Source organism: Scyliorhinus torazame, chromosome 2 (assembly GCF_047496885.1).
Source record: "Scyliorhinus torazame isolate Kashiwa2021f chromosome 2, sScyTor2.1, whole genome shotgun sequence".
Taxonomy (NCBI): Eukaryota; Metazoa; Chordata; class Chondrichthyes; order Carcharhiniformes; family Scyliorhinidae; genus Scyliorhinus; species Scyliorhinus torazame.
Genome location: NC_092708.1, coordinates 84,671,161 through 84,687,351, shown reverse-complemented (window position 1 = coordinate 84,687,351; position 16,191 = coordinate 84,671,161). Strand labels below are relative to the sequence as shown.

General features: G+C 42.1%; 1 protein-coding gene across 1 annotated transcript in view; it reads right to left on the bottom strand.

Moving 5' to 3' along the window:
• Positions 1–16,191, bottom strand: part of itgb5 (integrin, beta 5) — a 210,649-nt gene that overhangs the window by 17,480 nt on the left and 176,978 nt on the right. The window contains exons 11-13 of the mRNA XM_072473441.1: positions 6,497–6,719; positions 3,745–3,845; positions 1,274–1,393 (exon numbers count right to left, since the gene is read on the bottom strand). Coding sequence (XP_072329542.1) covers positions 1,274–1,393; positions 3,745–3,845; positions 6,497–6,719 — 444 coding nt within the window. The remainder of the gene's footprint in view (positions 1–1,273; positions 1,394–3,744; positions 3,846–6,496; positions 6,720–16,191) is intronic.

The following is a 16,191-nucleotide window of genomic DNA, read 5'->3' as shown; positions in this document are numbered from 1 at the left end:
CAGCCCAATGAGTAATTTGATACAGGTTAAAGTATTGAAGACAAAATGAGGAGTTGTTGAGGAGGTAAAAAGAAGCAGTGCTAGACTGTCAGGAAAGAGGGAGTTAGGAATATGGAAGTGAATTGGCGAAGGAACTGAGGTGAAAGCATTTCCTCCAGCATTGGAGGTTGAAGGATGAAGGTGGGCAGGGAGATGTGCATGGTTAGTGACATCCTTATTGGTGATCAATGCTACATGAAATGGCAGGACCAAGCACGTGAACAGGAATGTGAAGGGAATATCTGATATAAATTCTGGTTAGGATAGAAGGGTAGAAAAGTTGGAAGATGAGAATTGGCAGTGAGAGCCACACCATCCCATCGGGGTTTTGGTGAGGCATGTGACGATGTGTGGTTAAGCATGTAGCCAAGCTTGAAAAGTGCACTGAATAATTTTCATATTATATAACTCGTTCCTTCTTTCAGCAGTCACTGAACCAAGCCTGGCACAGAACCAAGCTATTTTCTGATCTTAAATGACATCCACATACAGGCACTGTTAGAGTCACTGTCGAGTGGAAGCCCTGGCTGTCTTTTCAGCTGCTTAGTTTATGGCTGCTGAAGCTAAATGACATCTAAACTTCAACACAAAAATTTGTTTTTGTCCTTTTGCAAGTACATTTTTACAAAGTGCATGATCTCATGTACAGCATTGAGACAAATGATCAAATGATGTACTTTTCTGTGGGTTCGACTGTGTCATGGGATTTTTAACATCCTCCCAAAGGGTGCGTTTTCAAGAACAGCACTTCAATTTTGATCATCTGCTGGGAGCTTAATCCGTGACATTAAACAAACTGAGAGCTAATAATTATATATTTATTTGTTTTTAATTTTGAAAGGTTTTCAAAATGAACCACTATGGAGTATCAAATAATTATCCTGTGAGCTGCAAAAAAAAAAAAATACATTTAAATCAATGCCACCTCTGGGAAAACTCTTATCAATTTAATAAAGAGAATCTTGAAATGTCACTTTATAGTAGTGATGTACTATAAATTTGTATACATACAATATATATTACATACAATAGACTTTCCTGCCCGACTTGTTTTTGTATTTAGCAGCAAGCCCAATATAACAAAACACTGAGGCAGAAAGGATTGACCATGGCATGTAGGGTGTGTGTTGTGCAATGGAGTGAGGACATAAGAATGCATAAATGAGTCAGAGGAAATGAGATCGAGTCTGCATGGGAGAGGGAGAATCAACAAAAAAATAGAAAACACACTAACCTGGTTCCTTTAGTGCAGTAAGGACAGATTTCCCACTGACATGTTCTGAATATGTAAACCTCATGACACAGTCATTTTCAGTTTTGTATAAGCATAGAACAGCATCTTGATCATCTGTTTCTAGAGAAAGATGGGAACAATCTTTAAGCCAGTGGTCTGAGCCAGCTCCACTTCTACAACTCCAATAAAATGAACCAGGCTAAAAGCCCCATTATTTTCGGTGAAGCGCAGAGCCAAAGGGCATCAACTATCAAATTATGAATAAGATTTATTTTTTTTACAAGTTTCTACATATTGGTGGTGCTATTTTAGTTTTTGTGCAAATTTGCAGTTTTGTCAAGTTTGCATGAAGCAGGCTTTCTATGCAAACATCTGCAATTCATTTGGCTCTCAAGGTGCACTTTTGAAATTGCACAGAGTAGCAGGCATAAACAAAATCTGCCATTGAAGAAATACCATAATTCAGGAGCTTTTTTCCACTCTAAATCTCAATCAAAAAAAAACTGTATTATTTAGAATGCAGATTTGGTCTACTAAAGGCATTTGCAACTTCTAAATGCAAAACCTTGTGTTCTAATCATTTCTTATTGATTGTATGCCCTATAAAAAGTTCCTTTGAATTGTATTGGTATAGTCTAATTATTGATGCCTGAGCTTTTGTGCAAAAATCATTGGTTGATCATTATTGATTTATTTATTTATTGTCACGTGTATCAAGGTACAGTGAAAAGTATTGTTCACTTACAGACCTAGCAGATCACTCTATACATAAATACATGGAATATAACTACAATAATTAATAATTATAGACCATACTATAATAACATTTACAAAGGATGTAGGAAGAGGATATGCAGGGGAAGCTCGCAGAGTCGCCACGTTCATCTTGAAAAACAAATTTACATATTAAAATCCAGCTGCAGCCCGTTGTTTTTTTTTTGTGCCCGATGTCAGCCAGGAAGAGGAAGTGCTGGTTTTGTGGGGTCACAAATAACCCTTAGATGGAATTCAGAATAAATGACCAGGGAGATCAATTCTTGGTACTTGAACAAAGAAGTCTAATGGCCTAACAGGGCAGTCAAGTTCAGTGAATGCACATTCACATGACATCAAATATCCATAATTCCATCAGCCGCTCATTAAAAAAAAAAATTAGAGTACCCAATTATTTTTTTCCAATTAAGGGGCAATTTAGCGTGGCCAATCCACCTACCCTGCACATCTTTGGGTTGTGGGGGTGTAACCTACACAGACACGGGGAGACTGTGCAAACTCCACACACTCACCTGGGGCAGGGATCGAACCTGGGTCCTCAGTGCGTAGGCAGCAGTGCTAACCACTGTGCCGCTGTGCGCCCCATTCAACCTCTCATCTTGTTCAATACGTTACACCCCTATCAAACACCCAGTATCACGTTCTGACATTCAGGGCTCATGCATAACATCCAGTTACTTTAATGAAGCAGCTCATGAGTTCCCTTCTCAGGACAGTCTGCCACGCGGATCACTGAAAGTTGGCAGCACAGCGCACTGACCCAGGAGGCCAGTCATTTTCCACAGGAACGCTTCTAGCAGTGCCACACATCCAAATTCTGTCAGGCAGTATGACCACAGAAAGAACAATTTATCCTGGTCTCCAGGAGTTTCAATGTTCTTTGCTGCAGCAAGTTGCACCAAATGTTTGGGGGGGATTTTCCAGCTGTTCCCAGCAGCGGGATTGTCCCAAAGTGCCTTTAAACGAAGGACACCACTTGGATAGTGAGTTGCCTGCTCGATGCTCGTTTAATAGCAGTGGTGGTGGGATGAAGCCCTTAAGTAGCCACTTAAGAGCCTGGATTTTCACCAAGTCAGGATGGCTTGGGAGCCCTTTAAAATTGGCGGCAGCATGAAGGACAATGGTTCCATAGTGCATTTGCATGGAAATACCTCGACTGGAGTTGACATACCATTTTTTTGAATTTAAACATAAATTGTAATAATAATAATAATCTTTATTGTCACAAGTAGGCTTACACTGTTACTGTGAAAAGCCTCTAGTTGCCACATTCCGGCGCCTGTTCGGGTACACAGAGGGGGAATTCAGAATGTCCAATTCACCTAACAACACGTCTTTCGGGATTTGTGGGAGGAAACCGGAGAACCTGGAGGAAACCCACGCAGACACGGGGAGGATGTGCAGACTCTGCACAGACAGTGACCCAGCCGGGAATCGAACCTGGGACCCTAGCGCTGTGAAGCCACAGTGCTAACCACTATGCTACCGCACTGTCAACACCTTTAACAATTAGAGTGCACTTCCCAACAAATCAGCACCCTTTTCCCATGCAGTAATAACATTCAGCATTCTTGCATCTGTTCTGATGAAAAGACCCAACAGCATGTCTTTTTTTTCAACAATACTCTTCATAAGTAATTACAGTAATTACGTATTTCTTCTTTTAAAAAAGATAGTTAAGTAGAAGATTCACTTACTGAGCACGTCCACTGTCAGGATCTCATCCTTGCAGAGCTTTTGACACGTCTGATTGTCAGCCAGTCTTCCTGAGTTAAACAGTCTGCACTCTATACACTCCCTGTAACAAACAGTGACATACAATTATTCTTTCTGATTTCCACAACATAAAATATAAAGCAGGGCACAGTGTAGCCAGCTACAGCTTTTTGAAGTCCTGTATTCAATGCAAAATAATGAGCAAAACCTCAAAAACAGATGACCATGCTTCATTGGACGTGACTCGTACTGGAAATTAATTGGTGTGGTATAACAATCTGGCTAATGCATATGTTCATTTATTCTGAACTCTACATGAAAATTAAATCTGGCAAAGCACTGCTCATAACTCTTCCAATCACAGCTGTGAAATTAAGAAGCCATCTAAAAGGCTTTAGCGGCAACCAATGCCAGCCTTGAGACACCTTTCCCAAATCTATATTTCTAAATTTATCCTGACAAAAGCAGGATAGCGATCATGAAAAGAAATGAAAATGGCTTATTGTCACAAGTAGGCTTCAATTAAGTTACTGTGAAAAGCCCCTAGTCGCCACATTCCGGCGCCTGTTCGGGGAGGCTGCTACGGGAATTGAACTGTGCTGCTGGCCTGCTTTAAAAGCCAGCGATTTAGCCCAGTGTGCTAAACCAGCCCCTTAGTGTGCTAAACCAGCCCCTTGTACAATAGTAGGATCAGATTGCAAATGCATAAGACACAACAGTGCCTCTCTTATCCAACATCAATGTGAAGCAAGCAGGTGGAACAATCTGGAATCCAGGCCAAAGGGTGTTTTCAGGAGTTGAGTTCATCTATTTATTATTTTGCATGCAGCTCATATGATGAATGCTGTTGAATTCCCAGGTTGCTCCTTATTTAAAGGCGATTTCAGAAAGTTTGTGATAAGTGGACTGTCTCACATTCCTCAGCAGTGCTCCAGCAAAGATCTGTAGATTTGGAGTTTTGTGCCAGGAGGGATTACTTAACCCTTCCTTGGGGGAAGGTGGTGGCAACGTGGTTTGTCACTGGACTAGTAATCCAAAGACCCAGAGTAATTCTCCAGAGACCTGGGTTCGAATCCCACCACAGTAGATAGCGAAATTTGAATTGAATCAGTAAATATTTGGAATTAAACGTCTAATGATGACATTGCCGATTGTTGTAAAAACCCACCCTTTAGAGAAGGAAATTTGCCATCTTTACCTGCCTTACAAGTGACTTCAGATCTACAGCTGACTCTTAAATGTCCTCTGCAATGGCTTAACAATCGGCAGGGGTTATGGCGAGAAGTCAGGAGAATGAGGATGAGAAATTATCAGCCATGATTGAATGGCGGAGCAGACTCGATGTGCAGTGGACACTGAAAGTCTGCAGAGGGATATAGATAATTTAAGTGAGTGGATATGGGTCTGGCAGATAGAGTTCAATGTTGATAAATGCAAGGTCATCCATTTTGGTAGGAATAACAGCAAAATGGACTATTATTTAAATGGTTAAAAATTGAAGCATGCTGCAGTGCAGAGGGACCTGGGTGTCTTTGTGCATGAATTGCAAAAAGTTGGTTTGCAGGTGTAGCAAGGAATTAAGAAGGTAAATGGAATTTTGTCCTTCATTGATGGAGGAATGGAGTTTAAAAGCAGGGAGGTTGTGTTGCAGCTGTATAGGGTGCTGGTAAGGCCACACCTGGAGTACTGTGTACAGTTTTAGTCTCTTTACTTGAGAAAGGATGTACTGGCACTGGAGGGTGTGCAGAGGAGATTCACTAGCTTGATTCCGGAGTTAAGTGGATTAGCTTATAAGGAGAGACTAAGTAGGCTGCGACAATACTCATTGGAATTTAGAAGAATGAGGGGGGATCTTATAGAAACATATTAAGTTATGAAGGGAATAGATAGGATAGAAGCAGGGAAGTTGTTTCCACTGGCGGGTGAAACTAGAACTAGGGGTCAAAGCCTCAATATAAGGGGGAGCAGATTTAGGACTGAGTTGAGAAGGAACTTCTTCACTGAAAGGATCGTGAATCTGTGGAATTCCCTGCCCAGTGAAGCAGTTGAGGCTATCTCGTTAAATGTTTTTAATCAAAGGTAGATAGATTTTTGAACAGTAAAGGAATAAAAGGTTACGGTGAGCAGGCGGGTAAGTGGAGCTGAGTCCACAAAAAGATCAACCATCATCTTATTGAATGACGGAGCAGGCTCGAGGGGCCAGATAGACTACTCCTGCTCCTACTTCTTATTTTAGCTAGCTCACAAAGGTGTTTTAGCATATTTAGCAGCTCATCGAGGACAGCAAGTTAAACACAAACTTGCTGAAAGTAAAATCTGCTGATCTGTATAGGTCAGTATTACATAATACCATGGGCAGGTTTTTTCGGGTCCCACCAGGAAATTCCCAACCAAAGGCAACAGACTTTGGCGTCTCTCCAAATTTTCTGGTCCCACCTGTACCGATTCTGGCTGTATCTCCCTACTATGTCATTCACGGCTCCACAGCACAGTTTATTATTACTATTTACAGATTTTCTTTCCATTGAGTTAAGGTGAAAAAAACTCTTTACATTAGCAAAATGTAACAGAAATTAAGAAGCAAAAGCACAAGTAACATCTGCCCAACTTGGATCTGTCAGTAGTTGGGCCTTTCGATTTCGATTTGATTAAAGTGTTCAAATACAACATTCCTTTATAGCAAGCACAAAGAACTTGCACATGCTAAACAGACTCAACGGGTTTGATGTGTACCTTTTCATGCCACAGGCATCAGGGCAGGTTGGACATTTCTCACAGGTATCCCCAAATGCTCCAGGTTCAGTGCATGAGCATGAGCCACAGGCACAGCTTCCTCTACCACTGCAAATTTGACCATCATCTGAGAGACAGGAGTCCATTTCTGTTGAACAGTTGCAGTTGTCCCCAATCCAGCTGGCATGACACTTGCATTCACCACAGAGGCACTCTCCGTGCCCTGAGAAGAGAAGGCAGAATGAAATATTCTATGTAATAATTGTGTCATGGATTTGCCTAGTAATAGCAGTAATACAAATCTAACAAAACATATTGGGATTAAATCTGCCCAGCCACAGGTAGAAATCTGCCTAGCAACAGCAGTAGCCAGTCTTCAAAAGGCTGGGTGAGATGCGACATTCGCAGTTACAAAATTAGCAGGCATTGAGATAGAATCAGGTGTTAATTGCCAAATTAATAAACAGCAGTTGACCTAGACGATTGGGAGATCAGTGAGGTATACATATGTTAATTTCTAGAGTCAAAGAATGTGAGAGAGGCAGAAAACCAAATACACAGAATGCAGAATCAAAGGGGAACAATGGTATAATTGCCAGCACCCTCAGAAGTAGGTAGGCCAGTTTACACCTAGCAGCCTGAAGGCTAGTTTTACAGAATAATAATCATTATTAGTGTCACAAGTAGGTTTACATTAACACTGCAATGAAGTTACTGTGAAAATCCCCGTGTCGCCACACTCCGGCGCCTGCTCGTGTACACCGAGGGAGAATGCAGAATGTTAAATTCACCTAACAAGTACGTCTTTCGGGACTTGTGGGAGGAAACCAGAGCACCAGGAAGAAACCCATGCAGACATGGGGAGAATGTGCAGACTCCGCAGACAGTGACCCAAGCTAGGACACTATTTTTGTGATCAGGCCCTTGAACCCAGAATCTTTTATTCAAAGTGCGCTTCCAACTGAGCCACTGCTGACAAGACTACCCCTCACTAAGCTTCATTTGAGTTCCAAATGTCGACATTGATTTGAAATATGTTTCTCTGTACTCAACATCTGCTAAATCGTAAATACTAGAAATACAGGTGTGCCCCTCCAGAAAACAATGCCATGCCAAAGAGAGTGTAATTGATCTTCGGGTGATCAATCACACTTACAAAATCTGAAATTTAAAACAATTTAGCTGAAATGTGATTTGGTTTGCATCTGCTCAGGAGGAATCCAGTCATGTTCTGCTACTACAGATATGCAAAGCAATAATTTCCCACCTCTTTCCCAAGAGACAGGTTTGACTGCACAGGTGGGAATCCCACAGGATGCCCACCTCAATTTGTTAAATAACCGCCAGTCTTGAAAATCTGCATGGAATCAGCCCATGGTTGCTGGTACCATGCATACCACCAAACCAGAAAGACAGCCAGGTTGGGCTGCATCTATGGAGAGAGCCACAGGGTTAACGTTTCAGTTTGCTAACCCTTTGTCAGAACGGTCACTGACCTGTAAACAGGGCCGGGTTTTCATCCTCGAGGCGGGTAGCGGGAGTACAAAAAATTCCCAGCTCAGCCCACCCACCATGGGAGAAAGTGGCAAGAAAGACAGAATTTTCATTGTGGGAGGGTGAATGGGTGCAGTGAATGGGCCAGCCAACCAGGAAAGAATTCAGAGGTAGCCACAGGGGCTGTGGGTGCCGAAGTGGGTTGGTGCTGTGGAACGTCAACCCAGTCACAATGAAAAGAAGTAAGTAATTCTAGCCCTCGCTCACCCACATGGTCCCTATGCCCCATCATGTACCCCACTCACCCCTTATGGCACTGCATGATAAGCCATTCCCCCAATCACCTATGGCCCCTCATGTAATGCCCTCACTGGTCTCATAATGTCTTCTTTGCCGAGAGCCCAGAAATTAACGTACAAGGAAAATATTGTTTGATTGTCAGCTATGGGTCTCTGACCTCTTTTGTCAGTTGCACAATGATTTTTTGCAGATAAAGAGATTTTAAGTGCTTGCAGTTTCAACTGTTGATTCTTCAAAGGGTTTGGGTGATTGATCTTTTTATTGGCCAGTGGTAAAAAACATTTATTTTTAAAGGAAGTGGAAAGTTATCAATGAGCGACTTTTAACAGACTGTTGTTACTAGAGGAATCATCGGTTCTATACAGTATATGGTATGGTGGGAAAATGAGCATGTGAGGCCATAGGGGGTGGGTGAGGGGCACACTTTAGTATGGGAGGGGCAAGCAAGCCCACTAGGGATGGGTGGGCGCATACCTTGACATGTAGTGATGAGGGGCAAAAAGGGATTGGTGGGGGGTATACTTTGGCCTGGAGGGCCATGAGCAGGACCGTTTGAACTTAACTTTCAAAAGGTTCTCTCATGCAGTCTATGGTTTACGACACCTCTTGAGGTGGCCTAGCTCCATGGAAATTGTGGAGATGGCCTATCCCTACAATGTAGCCAGCCAGGTAAGGAGTGTTGGGTGTGGGCTAATGACTTGAACCAATCTGCACCCTTAAAAGGCATACCTGAAAATGGGAAACCATGTAAATGTGATCAGGACTCTTCTGATTGTCCTGGTCACCATTTCATGCCTCCACAGAGTCTCAATGAAAATGCAACCCAGTAACTGTTTCTCTTTTCTCACATGTCACCTGATCTGTTGAGCATTTCCAGCATTTTTGCTTTTTATTTCAGGTTTTCATAATCTCTGGAATTTTTCTTTTAGAAAATTTTGTCTAAAGGTTCCAAATCTGGCCATTGCATGTTGGAATATCTGCAGCGATTCGTGAAAGCAGGTCACCATCTTCTCAATGGCAATTAGGAATGGGTAATAAATGCTGGCCAGTGGTGGGGATCACTGATGACCAGATATTTAACTGGATCAAACCCCATAGATGCTATAACACTCAGAGCACGTGAGAGGTTGAGAATTCTGCAGCAGGGATCTCATCTTTGGGGCTCCTAAAAAAATGTCCAACAGCCACAAGGCAGAAGTCAAGGCTGCACCAAAATGTGATAAAATACTCTCCATTTGCCTGGATGCATGTAGCTCCAACACTCAAGAAGCTCAACATCACCTGGGACAAAGCAATCCACTTGTTCAGCACCCCATTCACCACTTTGAGCTTTACCTCCCTCCACCACCAATGCACAGCGGCAGCAGTGTTTACCATCTACAAGAAGCATTGCAGCAACTCACGAAGAGTCCTTCAACCACACATTTCAAACTCTACTACCTAGAAGAACAAGGGCAGAAGAAGCTGGCAACACCACCATCTGCAAGTTCCACTCTAAGTCACACCACATCCTGACAGGAAATACATCACCATTCCTTCACTGTCACTAGGTCAAATTCCTGGAACTTCCTGCCTAACAGGTGTATCTGTATGAATGTCCCCTAACCATACAATAGGTGAATTTTCAACTAAGGTTCTGTAACAGCACAATCTAATTTGTTTTACCAAAACTGGAGCATTGAACACTCAACCACTGGATTACTGACATCACTTTTACTGAAATCGTGCAATCAAAACAGCTGCCTGACCTAATGTTTACTGTTATTATCCCTAAGGTTTGAGCATTCTTATAATGTTAATTATAAGTGTATGTAAGGGGTATGTGTCTGAAGGGTGAGTGTGTGGGAGGGGTGTGCGGATACTTGAGAGGGCTGAGTGAGTGTGTGAGAGGGGTGTGTACATGCGTGTGTGTGTGAGAGGTGTGAATGTGTGTTAGAGAGGGAGGTGTGAGTGTGTGTGTGTGTGTATGAGAGAGGGAAGGGTGAATGTGTAAGAGTGCATGATAAGTGTGTTCGAGGGATGAGAGGGAGGGGATAATGAGAGTCTGGCTCACTCCCGGTCTCAGGGTTCTCATTCTCATTCACCATCACACACTCTCACCCACTCTCATAGTGAGTGAGCACCCAATACTGAAAGTGAGATGGACACTCACACACTCTCACCCTTTCCCACTTTATCTTTATTACTCTTTTTTTTATTGTTTGACATTTGTTTGCTCAGCAAGTTGTTTCTTATCATACATCAGTTTAAAAGAATGCTTAATGTTGGATATCCTTAAATATCCAAAATTTGTTCATCAGCCCCTTGAGAAAGAAATTGAAATGAGCCTACCTGCCCACCATGCGAAAAGGCTGGACAAGCCTGAGCTACAATGTCAACTGAGTAAATTTACTCCTGTTTATAAACTTTAATTATCATGTGACAGATGGTGATGTGTGTTCAACAGAAAGACGGCAAATATGTATTGTTTAAAGTAAAACAACAGCTTTTTGCTATTAGGAATTTAGTGTTGACCTGAAATGCAGACCGCTATCGGCCTAAGAGGAAAGGTTGAAAGTACAGACTATTCTACTGAGCCTAATTTATGATTGACAAGTCATTTAAAAAACTGTATTGCTCCATCTCAAAAGACTGAAACAAAAATCTTGTCAACCAAGTTCATGTACCTTTTCCTTTCTTGCTCAATGTTTGCTTTCCTTACATCTTATCTGCAGTGTTTTAAACTATTTTTATGTTGATGGTGGTATTGCCTTTGGCCCAGTGCTCATGCTTCGTGTTCTCACTGTCAGTTCCATCCATTCCCTGGGTGGAATGGCAACTTAAATCTATTTGATCATAAACCAGGGCTGGTTTAGCTCAGTGGGCTAGATGGCTGGTTTGTGATGCAGAACAAGGCCAGCAGCGCGGGTTCAATTCCCGTACTAGCTGAGAAGTCTCAATTCTCCCTCTGTGTACCCAAACAGGCGCCGGAAAGAGGCGACTAGGGACTTCTCACAGTAACTTCATTGCAGTTTTGATATAAGCCTACTTATGGCAGCACGGTGGCGCAGTGGGTTAGCCCTGCAGCCTCACGGCGCCGAGGTCCCAGGTTCGATCCCGGCTCTGGGTCACTGTCCGTGTGGAGTTTGCACATTCTCCCCGTGTTTGCATGAGTTTCGCCTCCACAACCCAAAGATGCAGGCTAGGTGGATTGGCCACGCTAAATTGCCCCTTAATTGGAAAAAATTAATTGGGTACTCCAAATTTATATTAAAAAAATAAAAATATAAGCCTACTTGTGACAATAAAGATTATTTATTTATTTTATTTTACAGAGGGCCAGGTTTTTGCTACCGAGGCAGAAAGCTGGAATCAGGACATTTCTTGACTTGGCAGTCCCGTCTTAAAGCTCACAATTTTCGCTCTTGTGAAGAGGGGGCAGTATCGAGTTGGCCCTGGGAGCGGCGGCCATGGGCTAGAGAGTACCATGGTGGTTTGGTTGGAAGAACTTCCTTTGAGACTTTTTCCACAATTGTTTTAGAAACGGTTAAGGTCTCTAGCCCTCACTCCCCAACCCCCCCTTATCCTCCACACACTGAACATGCCCCTCCATGCCACTTCCATAACCACTCACTCAGCATCTACAATGGGCAGATCTCAGCAGAAAGAAAGAAAACCTATGGCAATCTAATAGAGTTCTCACTCATATACACTTGGTAGGGAAAAAAAACTTCCATTCGCGAAACCCAAAGATTTTAAATCCCTTAAGTGCCTGGGTGTAAAAACATTCTATTCAGTAATCACTTCAAAGACAGCCAATCCTTTAATAGCATCCTTAAACTGTCAATCAAACCGTGAACTCATTTTGAAACTCAGCCAAGCAGTCACAATGGCGGTCACTATAATAACAGCCTTTGGGAAATGTCAACAAAGAACTCTACTAAAACTGCAGAAACAGATGGTAATAAATGTTTCTAACCCATACTAGATGACCTGTCTGTCAAAGCAGTCCAGCAGAGGTTTTATATTTTTTAAATCTAACTGGCAGTTTCATCTTGGTTTTTCCTCCCATTTTTAAAGAGTTGGGAGTTTAAAAAAAACTTAAACAGAACTTATCAGCCCGTCACAAGAGTTTAAGTCTACTCCATGAATTTGTGACACCCAAGCTGTGGGTTAAGGTCCTTATGACAGCAAAAGTGGGGTCTGTTTGAACTCAGTACTCATGTCAAATCGCTACTAAATTCTGAAACGGTTATGGGACTTCTGCATTCAGGTCCCACCAACCATTATTAAAGGTCTCTGGAGTTGGCCTGGTTTTGCAAAATTCCAGCTCACGTTTCCAACCTTCTTCTTCATAAGGTCTTAGATCTCTGTTACATCACTCCAACCTCAGTCCATTTGCCACTGGAGCTCTTATTCATATCTTTGTCACCTCCTAACTCAATTATTTTAATACTCTCTTGGGTAGAAATCCTGCATCTTCCATGAACTTTAGCAGACCAAGGGGTTTTCTCATGCTGTGAAGGCCCTTATAGCAAGGAGTGCAAAAACTCCAAATAGTGCAAGACACCCTAGCTTTCTTCCTAAAAATGAATCAAATCACACGTGTGCCTTAGGCTCCTTTTATCAAAGTGGCAGGATGGCACTTTAAGTGCTTTCTGCTGCCTCACAAAAATGCTTGCCCATTGTGCCACTACAAGTGTGGGCACCAACTCCAATATCCTAATGACTCTGTTCACAGAAATTAGGGTATGATTTGCCTCATACTACAGTGACCAGTGGATGTTATGCTCCCCTCTACTTGACCAGCACAAATTCAGAATTTCCAGTGCAATTCCTTTTGTTATGTTCTTGGATGGGGAAGTCGTGTTTCTAGCTGGGTCCTTTTTTCTTTCATAAGCATTATTTTTGGCTTTGTACTTGTATTTCAAGATAGCTAAAATTTAAGAAAATCTACAAAAATTCACATCATCAACATAAACACCATGTGAGGTGACACTGTTCAATTAAAAATGCTGATTAATGGAATATAGTACAATATTTGCAGCATGAACTAAAATGCAAGTACTCAGGAAGTAAAGAAGTTTTCTTTTACTTCTAATTTTTTTACTTCTAAATACTGAAACATAAAGTATAATATAAAATAATTCAGTATACATGTACAAGCTCTGGATAACTTCATAATTGCTTCCGGTTGGTAAGGGGATGATTCAGGCTGAGGGAACATCATAAATACCAGTGAGTACAGAATTCTGGTTGGTAGAGTGCCAGAGAATATAAAGTTTACTGTAGTACCTTTAATGTAATGAAAATGCCACACCGGTGCACAGAAGCATTATAAAACAAAGTATGACACCAAATCACACTCAGAGTCAAAGTGGGGAAGTCTGCAGAAAGGCATGTGAGGAGCCTCCAAAGAACAAAATGCTCTGGAGCAAGGGTGTAAGGACAATTTTAGCACTCCTACCAGCGCCAGCTGAGGTCAAACAGCTCACACAAAGCAGGGATTGCATTACAACCCCGTAGAAACAGAACTTTTGAAAAGAGATATGGATTTCCCAGGAACACTCATTTCATGTTTTAAAAATTTTACATAAACAAACCAAAATCAACATTGAAATGTAAAATCTAATTTTATATTATTTCACACGATTTGAGGACAAATTAATTATTACTTACATTCCCCTGTTTCACCTCCCCAAAGTTGCCTTTAAAGGTAGCATTGAGGTTGCTGCTGACCGGATCATTGTGGCTGTAGCACCCTCGCTCCCAGGTGTTCCTCCTTTTGAAAGGACCTAATTCCTGAGTGGACACTCCTGGTCTCAAGGGTCACTCTCCCACTTGCTTCCTCCAACCAACTCACCACCTCTCAGTCCCCTTTTACTCCACCCAAGTGCTACAAGCCAATTACACTATGAGGCATCACCCCAAAAGCCCTGGCACCTAAACTTACAATTCTCATAACAATACGGTATGGTCATTCTTTTCTAGTCTTCCTATGAAGGCACAACGCCCCACCAATTGTCTGCTAAATTCAGCACTGACCTGCTCTTTGCATCTGAATATACTCATCAGGCTCTGATGACCCTGCATGCACCTCATGCAGAACTGAAACAGACCAGTAAAATCCTGGCCAATTGGCACTTGAAGTGCCTTAATCAATTTGCTTTTTCATCTGTGTGCCATTTTGAATCCACATGCCACCGCTTCTCAAAATCCCCAGTATTCCCAGGAGATTTTACATTTCCCCCCACTACCTCCAAAACGGAGGGCAAAGGGGCCTGAAAATCTTGGTCCTTTTTTTCACATTCCATCAGCCCTAAATCCCTTTAGGATTATGTCAATCAGAGAACTTTTGTTAAAAATATCAATACTCAAAAGTTTTTAGTGTCTACAATTAAAATAGCAACTACTTACCCCTTATTTAGTTGAACAAAAAACATAAAATCCCTAATATGTCCTAAATGATAAGATAGGCAGCTGACCAGAGTTTGCATTCAAACGGTTCATCTTGATAGCGTCATGGAAACCCATGATTCCTGCTTCTTCAGCAGATGTCTCAGTAATCTTGTGAACTCCAGAGCAATAGTAATAGTTTAACAACAGCTGCCAAATCCCTAAATGGTAGCAACAGCTGCATTTCACTTTTCAAAGAAGAGTTTTTTGAACTTCGTCGAATCTTAAACAAATCAATATCTTCATAACTGGATTGAGCATGTTATTCTGACACACCCTACCACTTCTCTTGCATTTCCCATTGGGAGAGCTAAAGGGATCTAGAGAAAGTAGCAAGAGGATATGGTATTTAAAAATCTTGGAAGAGTTATCAAGGCTAACAGCAAGTACTTTTATAAATATATTAAGGGAAATAAAGTGGGATTGTGAGCCCATTAAAAGTAGACACAAGCTGGGTAAATAATGGTTCAGAAAAAAACAACAGTCTCGGAAATCTTTGCATCAATTTTTACAGTCAGAAAATAGGAATGAATACCAATGGTCCAATGGACCCAAATAAGTTAAAGAGATGAATTTAATGGGTTTAATGTAAGTAAACAAACGGTAATGGAGAAAATAGTGATACTTAGGATAGGCAAATCTCTAGGACCTGATAATTCCCAGACGAGCATATTGAGAAAAATGGATGAAGACCGTACAGAGGTATTAGTCATCATTTCCCCAAGCTTTCTAGGTTCAAGAACTGTGTCTTTGTTAGAAAATTGCAAATATTGCTCCATTTAATAATGGAGCAAGGAGGGAGAGACCAGGTAACTAAGTCCTCTCAGCTTTACATTAATCATGGGGAAGTTACTGGAATCTATCATCAGAGATAGCGAGACAGAGCACTTGAACACATATCAGCGAATCAAACAGAGCCAGCATGGTTTTCTGAAGGGTGAGTCATGTCTGAATAATGTAGGTGACGTTTTTGAGAAGGTCACTACAATGGTGGGTGGAGAAGTGCTGGTGGAAGTAGTCTATATGGATTTCCAAAAGGCATGTGATGAGGTTCACACAAGAGGTTATTAGCAAAAATAACAGAACACAAGAATTGGACCTGTGAGGGATTGGGACCGGCTACATAAATGGTGGATCAAATGAAGGAGGATTTCCGGAGATGGGATGCGCTCCCGTTGTCTCTGGTGGGTAGGGTGCAGTCGGTAAAAATGACGGTCTTCCCGAGGTTCCTTTTTGTTTTCCAGTGCCTCCCCATCTTCATCCCGCGGTCCTTTTTTAAGCAGATTAATAAGATTATTGTGGGCTTTGTGTGGGAGGGGTAAGCCCCCGCGGGTGAAGAGGGCAATGCCCGAGCTGAATCGGGGTGATGGTGGGCTGGCGCTGCCGAATTTCAGTAATTACTACTGGGCGGCTAACATAGCCATCGTGAGGAGGTGGCTGGTGGGGGGGCGGGGGGGGGGGGGGGG